At 41.9% G+C, this 20,317-nt stretch overlaps 1 protein-coding gene across 1 annotated transcript in view; it reads left to right on the top strand.

Moving 5' to 3' along the window:
* The window catches only part of LOC137381615 (high affinity cGMP-specific 3',5'-cyclic phosphodiesterase 9A-like), a 64,718-nt gene extending 46,543 nt beyond the window's left edge, over window positions 1-18,175 (top strand). Inside the window, exons 12-19 of the mRNA XM_068054322.1 lie at window positions 644-726; window positions 4,520-4,676; window positions 6,937-7,050; window positions 7,629-7,733; window positions 9,338-9,466; window positions 12,589-12,684; window positions 15,536-15,591; window positions 17,919-18,175. Of these exons, the coding sequence (XP_067910423.1) occupies window positions 644-726; window positions 4,520-4,676; window positions 6,937-7,050; window positions 7,629-7,733; window positions 9,338-9,466; window positions 12,589-12,684; window positions 15,536-15,583 (732 nt within the window). The 3' untranslated portion in view covers window positions 15,584-15,591; window positions 17,919-18,175. The remainder of the gene's footprint in view (window positions 1-643; window positions 727-4,519; window positions 4,677-6,936; window positions 7,051-7,628; window positions 7,734-9,337; window positions 9,467-12,588; window positions 12,685-15,535; window positions 15,592-17,918) is intronic.
* Window positions 18,176-20,317: the final 2,142 nt, after the last annotated feature.

The following is a 20,317-nucleotide window of genomic DNA, read 5'->3' on the forward strand; positions in this document are numbered from 1 at the left end:
CATATAAGCAGGGTGGTACTTGAAGTCACAGAGTCACACCTTATGAGGTGATCTCCCAAGGGTGGCGCAGGTGACAAACATCAACAGGCAACTGTGTAGAACCTGATGTGTCCATTTCAAGTCTGATTGCTGTGTCTTCCTGGTTAGAGGTCAGAACAAACAAGTAGAAGTTGATATTTCTTTTCACTTATTTACTTTTAAAATGTGACAGGAACAAGCAGGCTACCACTTTGTTCTAGCTATGGGCGACCCTTAGCCTGTGTCGACATATATGGATCGTTCCCAATATCAGAGAGGTCTGCAGTTGGAAACTCAGCCACGAATACAGCTTTTGAGTCACTTTGGGTGTATGCAGGGGTGGATAGTGCTGCGTGTGCCCAGTGGTGCCTGTACCCAATGGTGTGTGTGCCCAACAGTACGCGTGTTCCTTTGCATCAGTGTTGCTGCCTTTGCTTTAAGTGCACCTGAAATTTAAACCACCTCATCAGTTTGTGGTATGTGTCCTGCTAAGTAAGTCCAGAGAGAGGGAACCTTCAGACCCTCAGTCTGGGCTGGAACTGAACCCAGCAGGGAAAGAATAAGCTCCTAATTTTCTATACCAATCAGCAATTACATCACCCTTATTTTCATTCCACATGAACAGGAGAGACTTAGTCTGACAGATTTGGTGATCTTAATGACTGGAGCTATTTGCCATGACTTGGATCATCCTGGATATAACAATGCGTAAGTATGAATGTAAAATTACAAACTGTAACTACTGGATAGCTACATAGATGGAGATTTACTGTCTAGCATTTACTTATTAACATGAGGAAAGCTGTCCAACTTGACTAATATGTTATGCCAGAAGCTGTGTGTACTTAACAGTGTGTTACACAGGGAGCTGTATAGACTGAACAGTGATTTCCTTAGTGTCCAAAAATCTATCAATCTCGGTCTGTAATATGCTCAACAACTGAGCATCCACAATCAGTCCTAAATGGCCGACCCCTTATTCTGACACTATGATCCCTAGTTCTAGACTCTCCAGCCAGAAAAAAAATCCCCTCTGCATCTACCCTGTCAAGCCCTCTTAAGAATTTTAACGAGATCACCTCTAAACTCCAGAACACAATCTCTCCTCATAGGACAGCTCCTCATCCCAGGAATCAATTTTAGGTAAGGAGATTAAAACTGTACAGTGCTCCAGATGTGATCTCACCAAAGCCCTACATATTTGCCGCAAGACTTCCTTACACTTATACTCTAACCCCCTTGCAATAAAGGCTAACATACCATTTGCCTTCCTAATTGCTTACTCTATCTGCATGTTAACTCTCCATGATTCATATACAAGGAGACCCAAAGACCCTCTGAATACCAACTTTTACCAGCCTCTTACCTTTTGAAAAATATCCTGCTTTTCTATTCTTCCTGCCAAATGGATAATTTCATATTTCCCCACATTATATCCAACTGCCCCTTCTTGCCCAATTACTTTTGCAGCTTCTTTGCATCCTCCTTACAGCTTATTTTCCCACCTAGTTTTGTATCATCAGCAACCTTGGATAAACACACTTGGTCCCCTCATCTAAGTCATTGATATTGATTGTAAATAGCTGAAGCCAGCACTGATCTTTGCAGCACTCCACTAGTTAATACTACTATCCTGAAAATGTCCCGTTCCTATTCCTATTCTGTTTTCTGTCCATTAACTAACCCTCAATCCCTGCTAATATATTAACTCCAATCCCATGAGCTGTAATCTTTGTAACACCATATCAAATGGCTTCTGAAAATCCAAATACGTTACATCCACTGGATCCCCTTTATCTACCCTGCTAGTTACATCTTCAGAAAACTCTAATAGATTTGTCAAACATGGTTTCCTTTTCATTAAACCGTTTTTTACTTTGTCTAATCATATTGTGATTTTCTAAGTGCCCCGTTGCCAAGTCCTTAATAATAAATTCTAGCATTTTCCCTATACTGATGTCAGGCTAACTGGCCTATAGTTCCCTGTTTTCTCTCTCCCTCCTTTCTTGAATGGCAGGGTTAAATTTGCTACCTTCCAATCCCTGGGGCCCATTCGAGGAAATTCTGGAAGACCAAAACCAACATTTCCACTATCTCTACAGCCATCTCATTTAAAATACTAGGATGTAGGCCATCAGGTCCGGGGAATTTGCAAGCTTCTAGTTCCATTAATTTCTCCTGTATTTTTTCTTTAGTAATATTAATTACTTTTAAGTTCTTCACTCTCATTTGATCTATCACTCCCCACACTTTCCAATATATTCCTTGTCTTTAAATATTTGTTTACTTCCTTTATTCTCCACGATAATTTCTCCTCCCTCTGCCTACACATTTTCTTTCGCTAATCTCTTTCTTTTTATATACTTGTAAAAACTCTTACAATCTGTTCTTATATTTCTTGCTACTTTACTCATTCTATTTTCTCCTTTTTTTATCGCTTTCTTAGTTGTCCTTTGCTTTTTTTTAAACCCTCTAAATCTTCAGGCTTACCACTATTTTGGCAATATTGTAAGCCTCTTATTTTAGGCAAATTCTACACTTAACTTCTCTAGTTAGCTGTGGCTGTACCGCTTTTCCAGTGAAGGTTTTGTTCCTGAAGGCAATGTATATTCGGTGAGAATTATGAATTATTCATTTAAATGACTTAATTGCTTAATAACCGTCATATCTTTTAATCTAATTTCTCAATCTACTTCAGCAAATTCATCCGTCATACCTCCATATTTAAATTTAAGGCTCTAGTTTGGGATTTAACCACATCACTCACAAACTTCATATAAAAGCCTATCGTGTCATGAACACTCTTCCCCAGAAGATCTTTTACCAGTTAATTCTGCCTGATTATACAATATTAGATCTAAAATAGCCTGTTTCCTAGTTAATTTCTCAAATAATTGTTCTACAAAACATTCTCGATTGCATTTCATGAATTCTTCCTCCAGAATACTTTTGCCAATTTGGTTTTCCCAGTTTTTATGAAGATTAATATTGCCCATGTTTACTGCATTACCCTTGTTACATGCTCCTCTAATTTCCTAAATTATGCTCAGTCCAACACTGAGTCCAACAGTCCCTATGAGTACTGTTAGGGGTTTATAAACTACTCTCGCCAGTATTTTCAACCCTTTGTTATTCATTCGCTCTACCTTGCACTGATTCTTCATCCTGATTTTCTGAGCCATGATCCTTTCTCCCTACTGCCTTTATCTGATCCTTTATTATTAGGGCTCTCCCACTGCTTTTCCATTTTGCCTATCTTTTCTAAAAGTCAAGTACCCTGGAATATTTAGTTCACAATCTTGGTCATCCGGCAACAGGTTACAATCATGGCTAGTAGATCAAATCCATTTATCTCTATCTGTGCCATTAATTCATCTACCTTGTTATGAATGTTTTGTGTACTCATAAATAGCACCTTTAATTTTAACCTTTTATTATGGGCGGAATCTTACCGCATTTGGTTTTGAATGTGGGCCGGGACCATTTTTGGCTCTCGACTCCAATGGTTTATGAGGTCCACTGGCCTGTGCGATCCTCCCGGAGGTGGCCAATTGACAGGCCATCTCCAGGATCCCCTCGCAATGAAGGATGGCGAGCAGACTGTGGAGATGGGAAGGCCAATTAGAGCACCCGAGGCTATGGGTGGCCAGCAGGCCCACCGGGAGAAGTGGGCGCTGCTGATGTAGATGGGGGAATCGTGAGGGCACCTCAAGAAGGCCTATGGCCGCAGATGTGGCTCTCTGGCTCCAGCAGCACTGGGGTGGGGTGGGGGGGAGGTCATGATGGAGAAATTAATGGAGGCCTTGCTGGCCCCCTGGCATTCCACTGGGAGGCCTTCTCCATCCATCTGTCGGGCTTCAGACTCAGCGGGGGGCATCGACCATCAGGAAGATCCTGACAGCGTCATCAACCTGCCTCCGAGTGGCCTCTTAATTGCCAATAATTGGCTACATGCCACTGCTGGGTGAGTAGCTGGTGCTGGTATGACTCCACCTCCAGCAAGATCGCTTGGAAGTGGAATCACATGGGGCGCACGACCCGACATACACCTTTCTAAATCACCCCACTCCTGCCTCCAAAGCCGCATCTGCATGGCTGATAAGATTCCATCCTATTATTCCCTAATGTGGCCTTAGTTGCTAATGTTCCATTACCATTGTTAAACCCTCTGTCCCTACCTGTTACAATCTGCTTGATTTTACCCAAATCACTACTCTGCTCTATAAACTTGACTTTTCTCTTCAGACTTACTTGGGGAACTACATGAATTGCAGTTTATTACATAGAGGCATTGCATAGATTGAACACTGTGTTACATTGGGGAATATGTATTGCAATATTTTCCTGATTGTGAATATATATGGGATACCAAATCAAAAGTACAAGTGCATTTTAAAAGCTAGCTCAGGAACTGAGGGCAGTTTAGATTGTGTTTGAGACATTATCTACAAACAGATGATGAAGCCTTAAGTGAGGTATCTGCTATGCAAATGTTGTTCAGGTACCAGATCAATGCCCGCACTGAGCTTGCTGTCCGATACAATGACATTTCCCCTCTGGAGAATCATCACTGTGCCGTCGCCTTCCAGATTCTCTCTCAGCCAGAATGCAACATCTTCGCTAATGTGGATCCGGAGGTCTTTAAACAGATCAGACAGGTCAGAGGTCATAGCGTTTAGTGATGTTCTGGAAATTTACAATAGGCTCATCAGCATCCGAAAACAACAGATGGGCTCACTTGTAAGCCTTTCTGACCAATCTCACATACAGTTTCATTTATTGCCCAGTTTCATTCAATCTGTGTTTAGTTTAGAGATACAGCACTGAAACAGGCCCTTCGGCCCACCAAGTCTGTGCCGACCATTAACCACCCATTTATACTAATCCTACACTAATCCCATATTCCTACCACATCCCCACCTGTCCCTATATTTCCCTACCACCTACCTATACTAGGGGCAATTTATAATGGCCAATTTACCTACCAACGTGCAAGTCTTTTGGCTTGTGGGAGGAAACCGGAGCACCCGGAGGAAACCCACGCAGGCACAGGGAGAACTTGCAAACTCCACACAGGCAGTACCCAGAATTGAACCCGGGTCGCTGGAGCTGTGAGGCTGCAGTGCTAACCACTGCGCCACTGTGCCACCCTGTTTTCACTCATCTGGAATTCACTCATGACTTTTTCATTATTTCATTGCCAAACATTCATCAGTTACTTGAATTCATTATTGCCTTTTAAATGAAGTGTATTCACTGCACGCTCTCAATACCTGTGTTGTTTGTGATACTGTGTAATAAAAAAGCATGCTGTAGTTTAGTGGATGTGGTGCAACATACTCCATGTTCTAGATCAATCCAAGTTTTATTTGATTTATTTTGTCTTTACTTTTTTTCAAACATGCCAAATTTCCTGTACAATGGTCCTTGGTCCTTTGATAGTAGTTACTCAACTTTGGAACAAAAAAAGGATAATTGTATAATGTACTGCCTAAATATTGTGTTGTCTGAAATATTGTGTGATACTGCATGGTATAACGTCCTGTTTAATTACATGATTCTAGGCAGTATTATGGTACTGTGTTCGAGATAAGTATGATGCAAAACAATGTAATGTTTAGTTCTAGATCAGAGTGACACTGCATCCCATTCTAGATAGTGTTGTACGGTGCAATGTGTCATCCTGCTCTAGATCAGTATATTGCAGTACACTTTGGTGCTCTGTTTCAGATCAATGTGATATTATGCAATGAGAAAGAAAAACCTTGCATTGAATTTGATAACCTCTGGCTGTAAACTGCTTGGAGACATCCTATCAATTACTCGAACTGTAATCATTATTATTTTGCAAGCAAATGTAGCAACTAATTTCTCCACAAGCAACAACTGGATGAATGAATTTTTCACGGTTTTAGTTGAGGGATGAATGTTGGCTAAGATTCTAAGAGAACTCCCTGCTCTTCTCTGAAAAAGTGAAACGGGATCTTTTGCATCTATCTAAACATCCTGTCAAGGCCCCGGTTTAACATTTCATCTGAAGGACAGCACGATAACAATGTAGCACACCCTCAGCCCTCTGACTGCAGTGGTGACATGCTGGTTGAACCTACAACACTCTGACTCGGAGCCAAGAGCACTAATACTGAACCAAGCAGTCTGAGAAAAGCTCAGCTTGCACTAAGGTTTGCATGGTTCCACTGAGGCCATGGCAACCTAAACCAAGCTAGACTCCTAGGCCTGCTGTTAGTCAGACCTTCTGGGAGTGAATTCAGAAAACACTTTTTCACACAAAGGAATAGTGGAAATCTGGAACTCATTTCCCAAATTGCTGTGTATGCTGGGTCAATTGGAGTTGTCAAGATTCAGATTTTTGTTAGGTAAGGGTACCAAGGGATATGGATCAAAGGTGTGTAAATGGAGTTGAGGTACAGCTCAGATATGATCTAGTTATAGTGGAACAGGGCGGCATAGTGGCGCAGTGGTTAGCACCGCAGCCTCACAGCTCCAGGGACCCGGGTTCAATTCTGGGGACTGCCTGTGCGGAGTTTGCAAGTTCTCCCTGTGACTGTGTGGGTTTTCGCCGGGTGCTCCGGTTTCCTCCCACAGCCAAAGACTTGCAGGTGATGGGTAAATTGGCCATTGGAAATTGCCCCTAGTGTAGGTAGGTGGTAGGGAATATGGGATTACTGTAGGGTTAGTATAAATGGGTGGTTGTTGGTTGGCACAGACTCGGTGGGCCGAAGGGCCTGTTTCAGTGCTGTATCTCTAAAATAAAAAATGTTCTGATGTTCCTGCTCAACCTTTCCCCATGAACAACCTACTGCAACTGAAGCTCTTAATTATTACATGACCACAGTTGAGCAAGGCCAAGCTCTTTTTTTCTAACTCTCTCTGCCTATTCTCCCACCTTTCCTAAAGGGAATTATTACACTTATCCTAGCGACAGACATGGCTCGACATGGAGAGATACTGGACTCATTCAAACCAAAGGTTGCCACCTTTGACTTCTTAAATGAAGAACACAAAATGAGTGTAAGTAAAACAAACATATTCTTCAGAGAAATGAATGGCCATTTTAGCTTGCAAATTCAGAGTTACTGGCTCCAAGCGTCCACAGGCCCCATAGCATTGTCCCAGTGTTAGCCGCCCCAAAGTGCTGAGGATTGGGTAGAAAAATATCAGGACTAGAATACACTGCCCATGAGTTACTGTCTGGTTCTGTTTGGAGTGGAATCCTCCTCCATGATAGTGAAGGCTGTGATATTAGGGATGGTGGTGGGGGAGGGAACTTCTACGTCAGTATTTTCCTCATCCCCAGCCTTTCCAATGCTCAGTATTTGAGCAGCAGATGTAGGCCACAACCAGACCCCGGTAAAAATAAGGCTCAATTATTGTTAAATGGCTCTTTATAAAGGGAACAATTGAGCATAGTTAACTTAAAAGTTCTGTGCCTTTGGTGCCAGCTGGGAGAATAGCAGCCTAAGGAGAGGTTGGAAATCTGAAAATTGCCGGAAGGGAAAGACTGCTGAAAATTCATGTTTTCAGATTGTGACAAAATAGAAATGTATGAACCTACTCAGAGAGAAAGCATTGTTCCTTCTTTTTCCTAGCTGAAAATGCTTCTTATCAAGTGCTGTGATATTTCAAATGAAGTGCGGCCGACAGAGGTGGCAGACCCTTGGGTTGACTGCTTGCTTGAAGAGTACTTCACACAGGTGAAATATACACATACACAGTAAAATAACTGGTGCAAACTGTAGAGGATGGGTTTTCTTTGATAGGCTGACAAATTGGAGGCATACTTGGCGAACAAAGTAATTGGGTTAATATCCTGGAATTCCCTACCTAACACCATTATTGGAGCACTATCACCAGGACTGCCATGGTTCAATGAGAAAGCCCACCTTCACCTTCCAGGGCAACTGGCAGTAGGCAAGGATAAGAAAACGCCTTTCATCCCATTGAACCTAATCTCTCTATTCTCCACTTCTCCCATTATAGCATCCAGCTTCCTTTGAACTCCCATAATATTTCTGTCTTTCCCACCCCACCCAGCAAACACTTTTCATGCGTTAAGTAAAATAGTTGATCCAACTGTCTGTTTCAAAGCTGTTTTGAAGTCCATGGCCTTTGGTCTTATTGTGCTGGCTGAATCATTTCAGTAGTGCCTTGGTGACAAACTCAAGTTCCTCTACCATCAGGAACCTGTCAATGTCTTTTTCAAATACTACAGTCAAGTCCATATTCAGTACACCATCACCTGCAAGTTCCCCTCCAAGCCACACACGCCATCCTGACTTGGAACAATATCACTGTTCCTTCACTGTCGTTAGGTCAAAATCCTGAATTCCCTTCCTAACAGCACTGTTGGTGTACCTACCTCACATGGACTGCAGTGGTTCAAGAAGGCAGCTCCCCACCACCTTGTCAAAGGTAATTAGGGATGGGCAATAAATGCTGGTCTAGCCAGTGCCGCCTATGTCCCCTGAATTAATGTGGTGTGAAATAGCTACTTTGTGAGTTATATTCAGCAACCTTCCTTGGGATGTATTTGTACCCTCTGATTCTCTTCTTTTTCAATGAGCACAAAGAGCTTCTCCACATCCAACCTCCAGACCACCTTCTTGATTTTACATTGAATTTATTGCACAGAAACAGGCCATTTGACACAACTGGTTTATGCTGGTGTTTATTCTCCACATGAGCCTTCTCAGACTCTCAATCATCTAACCCTATCTGCATATCCTTTTAAAACTTGAATTATTATTCCTTTCCCTCCGCTACTATTCCTTTTGTTAAGATGAATTCCAACTGTGCTTTGTAGCTCCATTGTTTGATAACATTTTTGATGCCCCTTATTGGAACCCTTCTTGGCATCTCTAGCTCCTTACAATGACCAAGACTGGTTGGATTGGTTTTTCAGATTGGTTTGAGACATGGGTTAGAATTCAGGCTGGAGCTCGTGTTTTGACTTCAGTTCGAGTTCAGATTTGGCTCTGAAACCCAAATGAAATTAATGTGAGAACTTCAGCTTTGCCTATATTTGAGTCTACATTAGGGTTTAAATTAATTTTTGGGATAAGATTTAATTTGAGTCACAGGTTCAAATTGAGATTGAGGTGTAAATTCAGATTGATTTGGTTTACAGATCACATTGGGTCAGATCTTAGTTGGTTTTGGGGTTGAAGTTTGCAGTCAGCTTCAGGTTTCGATTCAAGGCTCATCCTTACAATGTCTCCCTCTTTATAGACAAAGTATAAAAAAAAGTTTTCTTTCTAGACGCACATCTTCAATATAACTTACCTGTGTTTAATTGCAGAGTGACAGGGAGAAATCTGAAGGCCTTCCAGTAGCTCCATTCATGGATCGAGATAAGGTTACCAAGCCCACAGCTCAGATTGGATTCATCAAGTTTGTTCTCATACCAACATTTGAAACACTGATGAAAGTAAGTTAAGAATTAACGGGTAATTTCTCTCTTGACCGTAGAACGACTAACTGAGCGATCCCTTCCTTTCTTCAATGCAGGTACAGCAAGCAATTAGGAAGACAAATGGCATGTTGGCCATTTATTGCAAGGGAGTTGGAGTACACGAGTAAGAACATTTTGCTACAATTGTACAGGGCTTTGGTGAAAACACACCTGGAGTTGGTCTCTTTATCTAAGGAAGGATATACTTGCCTTGAAAGGGTGCAGCAACAGTTCACTAGATTGATTCCTGGAATGAGAGGGTTATCCTATGTTGAAAGGTTGAGTAGGATGAGCCTATATTCGCTCGAGTTTAGAAGAATGAGAGGTGCTCTTATTGAAACATAGGATTCTGATGAAGCTTGACAGGGTAGATGCTGAGAGGTTGTTTCCCCTAGCTGGAGAGTCGAGAACTATGGAGCATAGTGTCAAAATAAGGGGTCAATCATTTAAGACTAAGACGAGGTGGAATTTCTTCACTCAGAGGGTTGTGAATCTTTGGAATTCTCTACCCCAGGGGCTTTGGATGCTCAGTCCTTGAGTTTATTCAAGGCTGGCTTAGACAGATTTTTGGACTGTAGAAGAATCGAGGGATGGGGGTAATAACAGAAAATGCTGGAAATACTCGGGGTTTGGCAGCATCTGTGGAGAGAGAAACAGAGTTAATGTTTCAGGTCTGTGACTTTTCATCAGAAACTCTGAAATGTTGGCTGGATTTAACCAGCCCTTTGGAAACAGGCATTTCCCACCGCCAAAGGATATTTTCAAATGCGGGAACGGCAGCAGCTTGGCCCACCGCCAACTGGAGACAGGCGGCCAATCCAGGTAATTAATTGGCCTATCAATGGCCATTTTACAACCTCACCGGCATTTTAACGGCGTCAAAACGGCCCCCACCGCATATGGTGTCCATCAGATACATCGAGGCAGCCTCCCAGCAACTTCACGGGGTGGGTAGGGCCTTCCTTTCCCAAGGCTCCATGACCCAGGGATGGGCGCCCCCAGCGGCAATGGGCACTCCCGCAGCTCCAATGCCTCCACTGGAGGGTTCACCCTGTCATTTGCCAGGGCCTGGGTGCCTGGCTCCAGTACATCTCCAAATCTCTTACTGTCCCTTCGAGAGTGCCTCAGCATGGAGGCACACCCTCCTTTTCCTTGTAGTCTTAGCAGCGGCCACCTCTATTGGTGGCACTGCCAATGCTGCAGAGCTACCAGTAGCTCAGAGAGGCAGGCTGCTGTCCTTAATGGGATGCCAGTCCTGGAAGCAGCCCCTTAATTGGCCGCTGCCGTAAAATTGATGTCTCAATCCTGCTGTCTACCTACGCGGGCTCAGGCCCACTTTTGGTCCCAATATTGGGACCCAGCCATTAACTCTGTTTCTCTCTCAACAGATGCTGCCAGATCTAAATATTTCCAGCATTTTCTGTTTTTATTTCAGATTTCCAGCATCCGCAGTATTTTGCTTTTCTTTAAGGGATATGGGGATCAGGCGGGAAGGTGAAATTGAGGGCAAAGATCAACCATGATCAACACACATGTTCAAACTAATTACTACCTTATTGGTTAAATTAGTTTATGTTAGTGTTGAAATGAACAAAGTAGGTGATGTCAGTGCCAGAAGAAAATCCGTTACCCCACTTTACCTCAAAATGTCCAATCAAGTCAAGCAATAAATCAAACCTGGGAGAATCTGGGTTACTTTGTTATTTCACTTTTCCAATTTCTTTTTCTTGTACGTTTGGACTTTGTGCAAGAAATCTCTCGAAGTCTTGCCGTAAGATTGGCAAGAATCTTGGAGAATGGACTATCTTCTGCTGAAGTTATGCTGGGAGATCAGGAGAACCTCCTGTGATTCAGAGATAGTAACAATTCTGCTCTTAGGAAGCTAGATGGTGCAGTGGATGCGTCATCAGCATCATCACTCTCTTCAGCTGGTACCCTTCCTCTGCTGGATGTAAGGGCTGTAGATGAAAGAGTCTGGGTGATCATAACCTCAATCTTTGTGGGTGGGGATGCACTGCACAAAATTACCAATTAATTTGACACGTGATTCCCCTAAATTGGCAACTTCAGTTAGAGCCACCAAAGGTGAGCATTGGCTCAATGGTACCACTCAGTTCTGAGTCTGAGGGTTGTGCTTCAAACCCCATTACAGAGGCTTGAGCACACAATCTAAACTGATCTCAGTGCAGTACTGAGGGAGAGCTGCACTGTGGAGTCACTTTCATTGAGATGTTAGCAAGACCATATCTGCCCTCTTCTGTGGACATAAAAGACCTTATGGCACGATTTGAAGAAAAGCAGGGAAGTTCTCCTGGTGTTCTACCCAACATTATACCTCTACCAACATCACTAAAACAGATTATTTGGTCAATTATCTCATTGCTGTTTGTGGCCCTTGCCGTGCACAATTTGGCTGGTGTGCAAGCTTACAACAACAACTTATATTAATATAGACCGCTTAATGTAATAAAACATTCCAGGGCGCTTCACAGGAGCATTATAAAACAAATTTAGACATCAAACCAGATAAAGCGATATTAGGGCAGATGTCCAAAGGTTTGGTCAAAGAGGTAGGTTTTAGGGAATGTCTTAAAAGAAAGAAAGATAGAGAGTTGTAGAGGTTTAGGGAGGGATTTCCAGAGCTGAAGGCACAGCCACCAACTATGGGACATTTAAAATCGGGTGCTCAAGAGCATTCAAAATACTTCAATGGACAAGAGTACTTTGAAATATCCTGAGGTTGTGAAAGGCACTTTATAATTGTAAGTGTTTTTTTCTCATGGGAGATGGAGGGCAAATGGCACAATAAGAGGTGCTCTTTTAACATTAGATCTAAGGCATATTTTGGAGGCAGTGTAAAGGAAGTTTTGCGCTGCATCTCATATATGCTATATCTGACTATATAACATGGGGGAACACAAGGATACTTTCAAACAGACATTTCCATGAAACTCATTATCTTAATTGCTTGCCCTGCATGTATTAGCACAATACATCACATGAAGTTTGTGCATGACCAGGTTTGATTAATACAAGACCATCATGTCACTCTTGTTCTGTAAATTGAGTTGCACTGATCATTGCATATTTGCTGTTAGTTATTCCCACAGATTGAAGAAGCTATGGTACAGCCCCTACGAGATTCCAGGGATCGCTATGAAGAGCTGAAACAGATAGATGATGTCATGAATGAGGTAAATGCATCCAGTCAGTGATCTGTAGTTAATGCAATACACTACCATCTGAACTCCTCAAATGCCTTGTTGCTCTGTCTCAGCCATCATATCAAAATAACGGTTATAATTTTACTTTGGAGCTGGAAAATAATCCCCTTTGTAAATTGCATTGGTGACACTGACCAACTGAAGTGCCTTTTCCATAAAAGAAAGACGTCCAGTTATATAGCCCGTTTCACAACTTCAGGACATCCTAAAGGGTGTTACAGCCAATTAACTACTTTTGAAGTATAGCCATCCTCTGAAGACAGTCTCAAATGTAGAATCATAAAATGATTCAGCAGAGGAGGCCATTCAGCCTCTCATGCCTGTGACTGTTCTTTGAAGGAGCTATCTAATTAGTCCTACTTCCCTGCTCTTTCTCCATAACCCTGCATATTTCTGCTTCTACCACTCTTTCAGACAGTGCATTCCAGATCATAACAACTCGCTGTGTAAAATTGTTTTTCCTCCGATCACCTCTGGTTCTTTTGCCAATTACCTTAAATCTGTATCCTCTCGGTGCCGACATTTCTGCCACTGTGAGCAGTTTCTCCTTATTTACTGTATCAAAACCCTTCATGATTTTAAACAACTTAATCCTTAACTTTCTCGGCTCACAGGAGAACAACCTCAGTTTCTCTAGTTTTCCATGTACCTGAAGTCTTTCATCCCTAGTACCATTTTAGTACATCTCCTCTGCACCCTCTCTAAGGCCTTGACATCCTCCCTAAAGGGTGGTGTCCAGAAATGGACACAATACTCCAGCTGGGACCTAACCAGTGTTTTATAAAGGTTTAGCATAAGTTCCTTGCTTTTAGACTGTCTGCCTCTATTTATAAAGCCAGGGATCCCATATACTTTTTAACAGCTTTTTCGACTTGTCCTGCTACCTTCAAAGAATTGTGTATGTACACCCTCAGGACTCTCTGTTCCTGCTTCCCTTTAAAATTGTACCATTTCATTTATATTGTCTCTCCTTATTCTTTTAACCAAAATGAATCACTTCACACTTCTTTGGCAATTGCATCTGCCATGTATCTTCCCATTTCATCCGTCTGTCGATATCCTTCTGAAGTCTGTTGCTATCCTCCTCACTCCTGCATTTTTGGGTTTTGTGTCATCTGCATACTTTGAAATTATGCCCACCATACTCGAGTCCAGGTCATGAATATATATTTAATAGAGCAGTAGTCACAACACCAACTCCTGGGGAACACCATTGTTCAATACCTACAGTCTGCAAAACAACCATTCACCACTACTTTCTGCTTTCTGCACCTTAGCCAATTTCATATCCACACAGCCACTGCCCCTTTAATCCTATGAGTTTTAATTTTGTTAACAAGCCTATTATGTGGTACTTTGTCAAACACCTTTTGGAAATCCACACTATCCTCATCAACCCTGCCTGTTACTTCATCAAATAGCTCTGTTCCTGCATCAATTAATGGAATTCATACACTGCCAACCAGAGTGCTTTTGTTTCTATGGTAACCATCCATCAACACTTTCCTAAAAAAACATAAATTTTGCATCCCAACATTCCCTAGTGTGTCTCCTTTATGTCAGTGTGTTCACTCGTTTGTAACCTCTACATCACACTATTGTGTGTCCATCAAGTATTCATGATTATTGAAGAATCCCTTTATAATTCAATATCTTCTCAATGTTTAGGAGAAAAGAGTTTGCCTAGTTATGGTCTCACAAGGCCATGGACAGCTTTGACAGATCCTTTTCCAGACTTCTACCAATGACACAATTAACTGACTGCTGTGAACTCCCAGTGAGATCCTGCTATCCATTTTTCTTTCTTCTCTTCTCTTCTGCCCTTCACATAGGGCGGCGCAGTGGTTAGCACCGCAGCCTCACAGCTCCAGCGACCTGGGTTCAATTCTGGGTACTGCCTGTGTGGAGTTTGCAAGTTCTCCCTGTGTCTGCTCCGGTTTCCTCCCACAGCCAAAAGACTTGCAGGTTGATAGGTAAATTGGCCATTATAAATTGCCCCTAGTATAGGTAGGTGGTAGGGGAATATAGGGGCAGGTGAGGATGTGGTAGGAATATGGGATTAGTGTAGGATTAGTATAAATGGGTGGTTAATGGTCGGCACAGACTCGGTGGGCCGAAGGGCCTGTTTCAGTGCTGTATCTCTAAATAAAAATAAAAAATAAAATACAAGGAATCCCATTTTCTCCACTTGACATTGCCCCTTTCAATGAGGCTTGGATCAAAAACTCAGGGGAAGGGCTGATCAAACTCACTCCTTCATTCCATTGCATTCTGCGTTGGTCTCACTCACATTTTCTCTCTATTGCTCCCTCTTTATGAAGGGATGTAGTTTTACTATAACCTTGCTTGATAAAATAAAGGCTAGCATTAAACCTAGTGGACTAGAAATTGAACCTCTTAACAAGAGGGCAAAATTTCCAACAAACCATACGGTACCAGTCATACCAACTTGCCAAACCCCCCTCGTCCTTCAAGCAGGCACCTAAGATGTGCCCATACTGGTGGGAGTGCCTGGCAGAAATACTACAATTAGCTGACTCCACCTGATGCACAGATTCTCTTGCGGAGTCAGGAGCAGAGGCCAATAGCACATCGGGATTCCCATGCTTACAGCAGCAGAAGGGGTTGAAGGGATTTTTGCCCCAAGTATATTATTGTGTGAAAGGCTTTCCTGCCCTCTATGGTTACGCTTTAAGATGAAAGTTATAATAAAACTATAAGTGTGACTTTTAATTTTAAACCCCATTGTGTTCAAAAAGCATTTGAACGTCATCTTGCACACAATAATGTTTGATTTTCTTTTTCAAATTTACTTTACAAGTCGCAGAAGAAAACAGAAAATATCCCCCTAGGATGGAAGAAAAAATAATTTTTTTAGTAAGTAGATTTTGAAGCACTCGCACTCTTTCAACATTCCTGGAGTTCTGATACAAAGCAACCAAAACACAAATACAGATGAGAAGATATTAAAGGAGTATAAATATTTTTATCTTGAGGCATTTGAAATAAAGTTTTTCAACTAGAATTATTATACAATCAATGGAAATATTGTCTTCACTGGTACTATGGGAACATGGACAAGAGGTGGAGCTAAGAATGGCCAACAGTGATTGGCCTGTTAAGTTGACCAGAGAGTGGCAGTACTGGTAAGGTGTGATATAATAGCTACTCGCAGGACAGAAGTATCATCAGAAAGAGAAATAGCTCCAATAATATAGGTGGGAATTACTAACGGTAACAGCAACAGGATAACTAGGAATTGCTGTTGACCATCTGTTGAATCATAGAACAGTTACAGCACAGAAGGAGGCCATTCGACCTACCGTGTCCGTGCTGGCTCTCCGAAGGAGCAATTCACGTACTGCTACTCGCTCACCCTCTCCCCACATCCCTGCACATTCCTCTTTTTCAGATATTTAGAATATATAGAAAATGTAGAAAGATTTATGGCACAGAAGGAGGCCACTCTGCCCATCGTGTCTGCGCCTACTAAAAAATCCCATTTTCCAGCACTTGGTCTGTATCCCTGGAGGTTACAGGACTTCAGGTGAATATTCAGACACCTTTTAAATGAGTTGAGGGTTTCTGCCTCTACTACCCTTTCAGGCAGTGAGTTGCAGGCCCCTTTCCACCCTCTGAATGAAAAAATTTTTCCTTACCTCCTCTCTAATCCTTCTACCAATCATTTTAAATCTATGACTCCTGTCACTGACCCCTCTGCTAAGGGAAATAGGTCCTTCCCCCCCCCCCCCCCCCCCCATCCACTCTATCCAGGCACCTCACAAACTTGTACACCTCAATCAAATCTCCCCTCCGCCTCCTCTGTTCTAAGGAAAACAACCCCAGCCTATCCAGTCTTTCCTCATAGCTGCAATTTTCCAGTCCTGGCAACATTTTCGTAAATCTCCTCTGTACCCTCTCTAGTGCAATTACATCCTTTCAGTAATGAGGTGACCAGAACGGCACGCAGTACTCAAGTTGTGGCCTAACCAGTGTTTTATGTAGCTCCAGCAAAACCTCCTTACTCTTATATTCTATGCCTCAGCTAATAAAGGAAAGTATTCCATATGCCTTCTTAACCACCCTATCAACCTGTCCTGCTACCTTCAGGGATCTGTGGACATGCACTCTAACGTCCCTCACTTCCTCTCCACCTCTCAGTATCCTCCCATTTATTGTGTATTCCTTTGCTTTGTTTGACCACCCCAAATGCATCACCTTACACTTCTCTGGGTTGAATTCCATTCACCACTTTTCTGCCTACCTGACAAGTCCATTGATTTCTTCTGCAGTCAACAGCCTCCCTCCTCATTATCAACCATGCGGCCAATTTTGTGTCGTCTGCAAACTTCTTGATCATGCCTCCTACATTTAAGTCCAAAACATTAATATATACCACACAAAGCAGGGGACCTAGTACTGAGCCCTGTGGAACCCCAGGTTGAACATATGTAGTGAGAGAGTTGAATGGAATGCTGTAAGCAATTATATCTGGACCAGAGATGTGAAAGGACAATGTGCAGCATATTGCATCACACAGTTTGCTGAATGATTGCCTTATCAATTAAAGTGTTAATATTTTTTGAAAGAGCTATCCAATTAGTTTCACTCCCCTGCTGTTTCCCTACAGCCCTACAAATTCTTCCTATTCAAGTGTATATTCAATTCCCTTTTGGAAAGTACTGCAAATGTGTAAAGTTCCTAGGTGTTACCAAAATAAGGACATGGCCTTCCTAATTACTCAGTTATTAAATGCACTACTCGTGTTGTACTGAGCCATGCAACCAGGAAAGTCCCTGGTACAGTGCCCAGTTACTTAACCTCGGTTTGGTGTTGGTAGGCCAATTGGCCTTGGTGTCCAAGGGAGAGAAACAAATCAGCCTGAATTCCTTATCACTATCCAATGCCTCTTGCTGAAAATACTGGTAGGTACAAGTGTTACATCAGGCTTAGCTGTGATGCTCCCACGGTTAAGTAGCCTGCTGCACTTGCTGTGTAAGATCACGCATGAAAACTGGCTATGCGGCAAACTTCCTGAGGTTGGTCAGCACTCGATGAACAATACCTCAGCAAAAAGTCAGGATTCTCAGCAAAGAAAGATGAGGAAAGGGTTAAAATAATCAAATGAGGAGTAACAGGGGCTTATTTTTGTTTCTTTTATCCAAAAATGTAATAGATTTATTGAAAAACTATTTCCATTACAGGATTACTGCTCTGGGTCAACAGATTTGACCTGAAGACAATGTTGGCTGATGATGATAATGATGTAACATCTATCAAGTAGAGTAAATTGACATCAATCTGTCCTTAACCTCCATTAATAGGCATTGAAAGATAAACAGCAGAGTCATTAGTGAATCCAAGTTATTCCAATAAACAACATTTATATTCTCGATGCTTGGAATATAAGTAAACACCTTTGCACTTTTGCATGTTTTAGAACCTGTTCAGATCTTTTATTACTGACTCTTCAGATTTAGTTGCTTCATTTTTTTTTCTAAAAATTCAGTAACATTGGGAGAAACAAAAGTCAGTTAGTCTCAGAATTATAAAATTCATACGATTTTCACTACAAAGAATTCATCCTTTTTAATTCAAGGCCATTGGAAAAGTTGTATTTGCCACTGGAGTGTAGCCCCTGGCGTAGCACATACTTACAGATTCTCCAGGGTCTCAGAGTTAAGCATTCCTGGGAACGCTGGTATTTAGAACCATAATAATATATGGTTATCTTATCAGGAGTAGAACAACCCCTCCCTTCCCCCACCCCACAAGCACCAACACCATTATCCAAAATCTGGGAATGCCCCATGTTGTGCCAAGAGACAGTCAATAGAACTAAACCTGTGTTATGTCCCCAAAGTCGTCTTTTCCATTCCTGAGACTGACAGAACAACCAGGTAACCTCAAACATAGTAAATAATTTCTGTACCAGCTATACTGAAAAAGACATTCTATAACGATATAACTATTTAACACCTAAACATCATAACCAGTACCACACTCCCTAAAGCAGTCGTTTATTCATGGATATTTTTCACTGAAGATTTACCAACCAATCTATATAGATGTAATTAATTTTGGTACATTGGATTTGTTTTAAATATCAATGCGACTGTCACGTCTTTACAGACACATTACAGTATGAAAGGTATTATTCAATAAAATTTGTGATGTTGTGAATTAAGGAAATATCTTGTTCTGAACACTGCTCTCATTATATCTACACTGCAAACCATTTGAAATTATTCCATAAATAATGATCGGTTATGATTGAAAATTATTTGTAATTTTATAAACTGAAAGCTCAGTTAATTAAACAAATTAAGTATTAACTTATACTTCAAAATATTGTGAGTTCTGAGTAGACAAAAGACTCACCAAATGTGTGACAGATCCATAAAGGTCAGTCAGATTGTAGGCTTGATTCCTAGACTGTGCTGATATCAGATGAAGCAGTAATTTGGGGAGTAGTGCCCCAGCCTAGTGAGGGGAGGAGGGGTAGGGAAGAATTGGGATGTGTGGCAGATGGGGAAGAATCATCTAGATTCTCTTACTCATGCATCAACCCTGCCTAAAAGGTGCATGTATATGGATGTCAGGTGAGAATAGGTTTGGACTCGGCTATGATATCCCCTCTTCCTGCTCTCCATAATCAAGGCACTCACTGCCCAGGTTCATAAATGTAATTTTGGTGAGGCAGAGGGCTTCTATTATCCATGAAGCAATACCCTGACAAGTGGCAGCATCTTCAGGAGAGGAGGGAAGAAAATTGAATTATAATGTCTTGGGGGTGGGGGTGGGGGAGGGAGGGAAAAACATCCTTGATTTTATCTTATACAGTGTAATAGAAAAATCTGTGTGAAAATCTGCAGAGAAATTACAGCACATCCCCCAAAAAGCAAGATTGTTCCCCCAGCACTAAATCTTGCCTGATAATGCAGATTAGAGATTGGTTTTAATAGAACAGAAAATTGGCAGCAACACAAATCAGGCACTCTAATCTCCGTACCCAATTTTCCAATTTGCAATATCAACGAGCGAGACTGCGAGCTATGATCTCAGGGTTCTTGTTTTCTTCGAGTGTGTTCTTTTACCACATGTTTTTTAAAAAATGTTTCAATGTAGAGCATAGGCTTTGGAATCCTTTCTTCATCAGGAAGGGACCCAGGCCGTAATCTCGGTGCTTCCACTGTAATACACAATAGTTTCTGAGAAGGCACAATGCTGTGATTGTTCTCAGTTACCAAGGAGACAGGAACATTGTATCCTAGCAATAGGCAAGCCAGAATTTCAGACTTAAACCATACTGCAGGAAAACACAGAACAGCTATCCAAGAGGACAAAAACCCAACCTCTAGAAAATCCAAGCTTTGTTTGCTAATTTTAGATTTGTGGAAAGGCTAGGCCAGCATTTATTGCCCATCCCTAATTTCCCTTGAGAAGGTGGTGGTGAGCTGCCTTCTTGAACCACTGCAGTCCATGTGGGGTAGGTACACCCACAGTGCTGTTAGGAAGGGAGTTCCAGGATTTTGATCCAGCGACAGTGAAGGAACGGCGATATAGTTCCAAGTCAGGATGGTGTGTGGCTTGGAGGGGAACT

This window comes from Heterodontus francisci, chromosome 22 (genome assembly GCF_036365525.1).
Source record: "Heterodontus francisci isolate sHetFra1 chromosome 22, sHetFra1.hap1, whole genome shotgun sequence".
NCBI lineage: Eukaryota > Metazoa > Chordata > Chondrichthyes > Heterodontiformes > Heterodontidae > Heterodontus > Heterodontus francisci.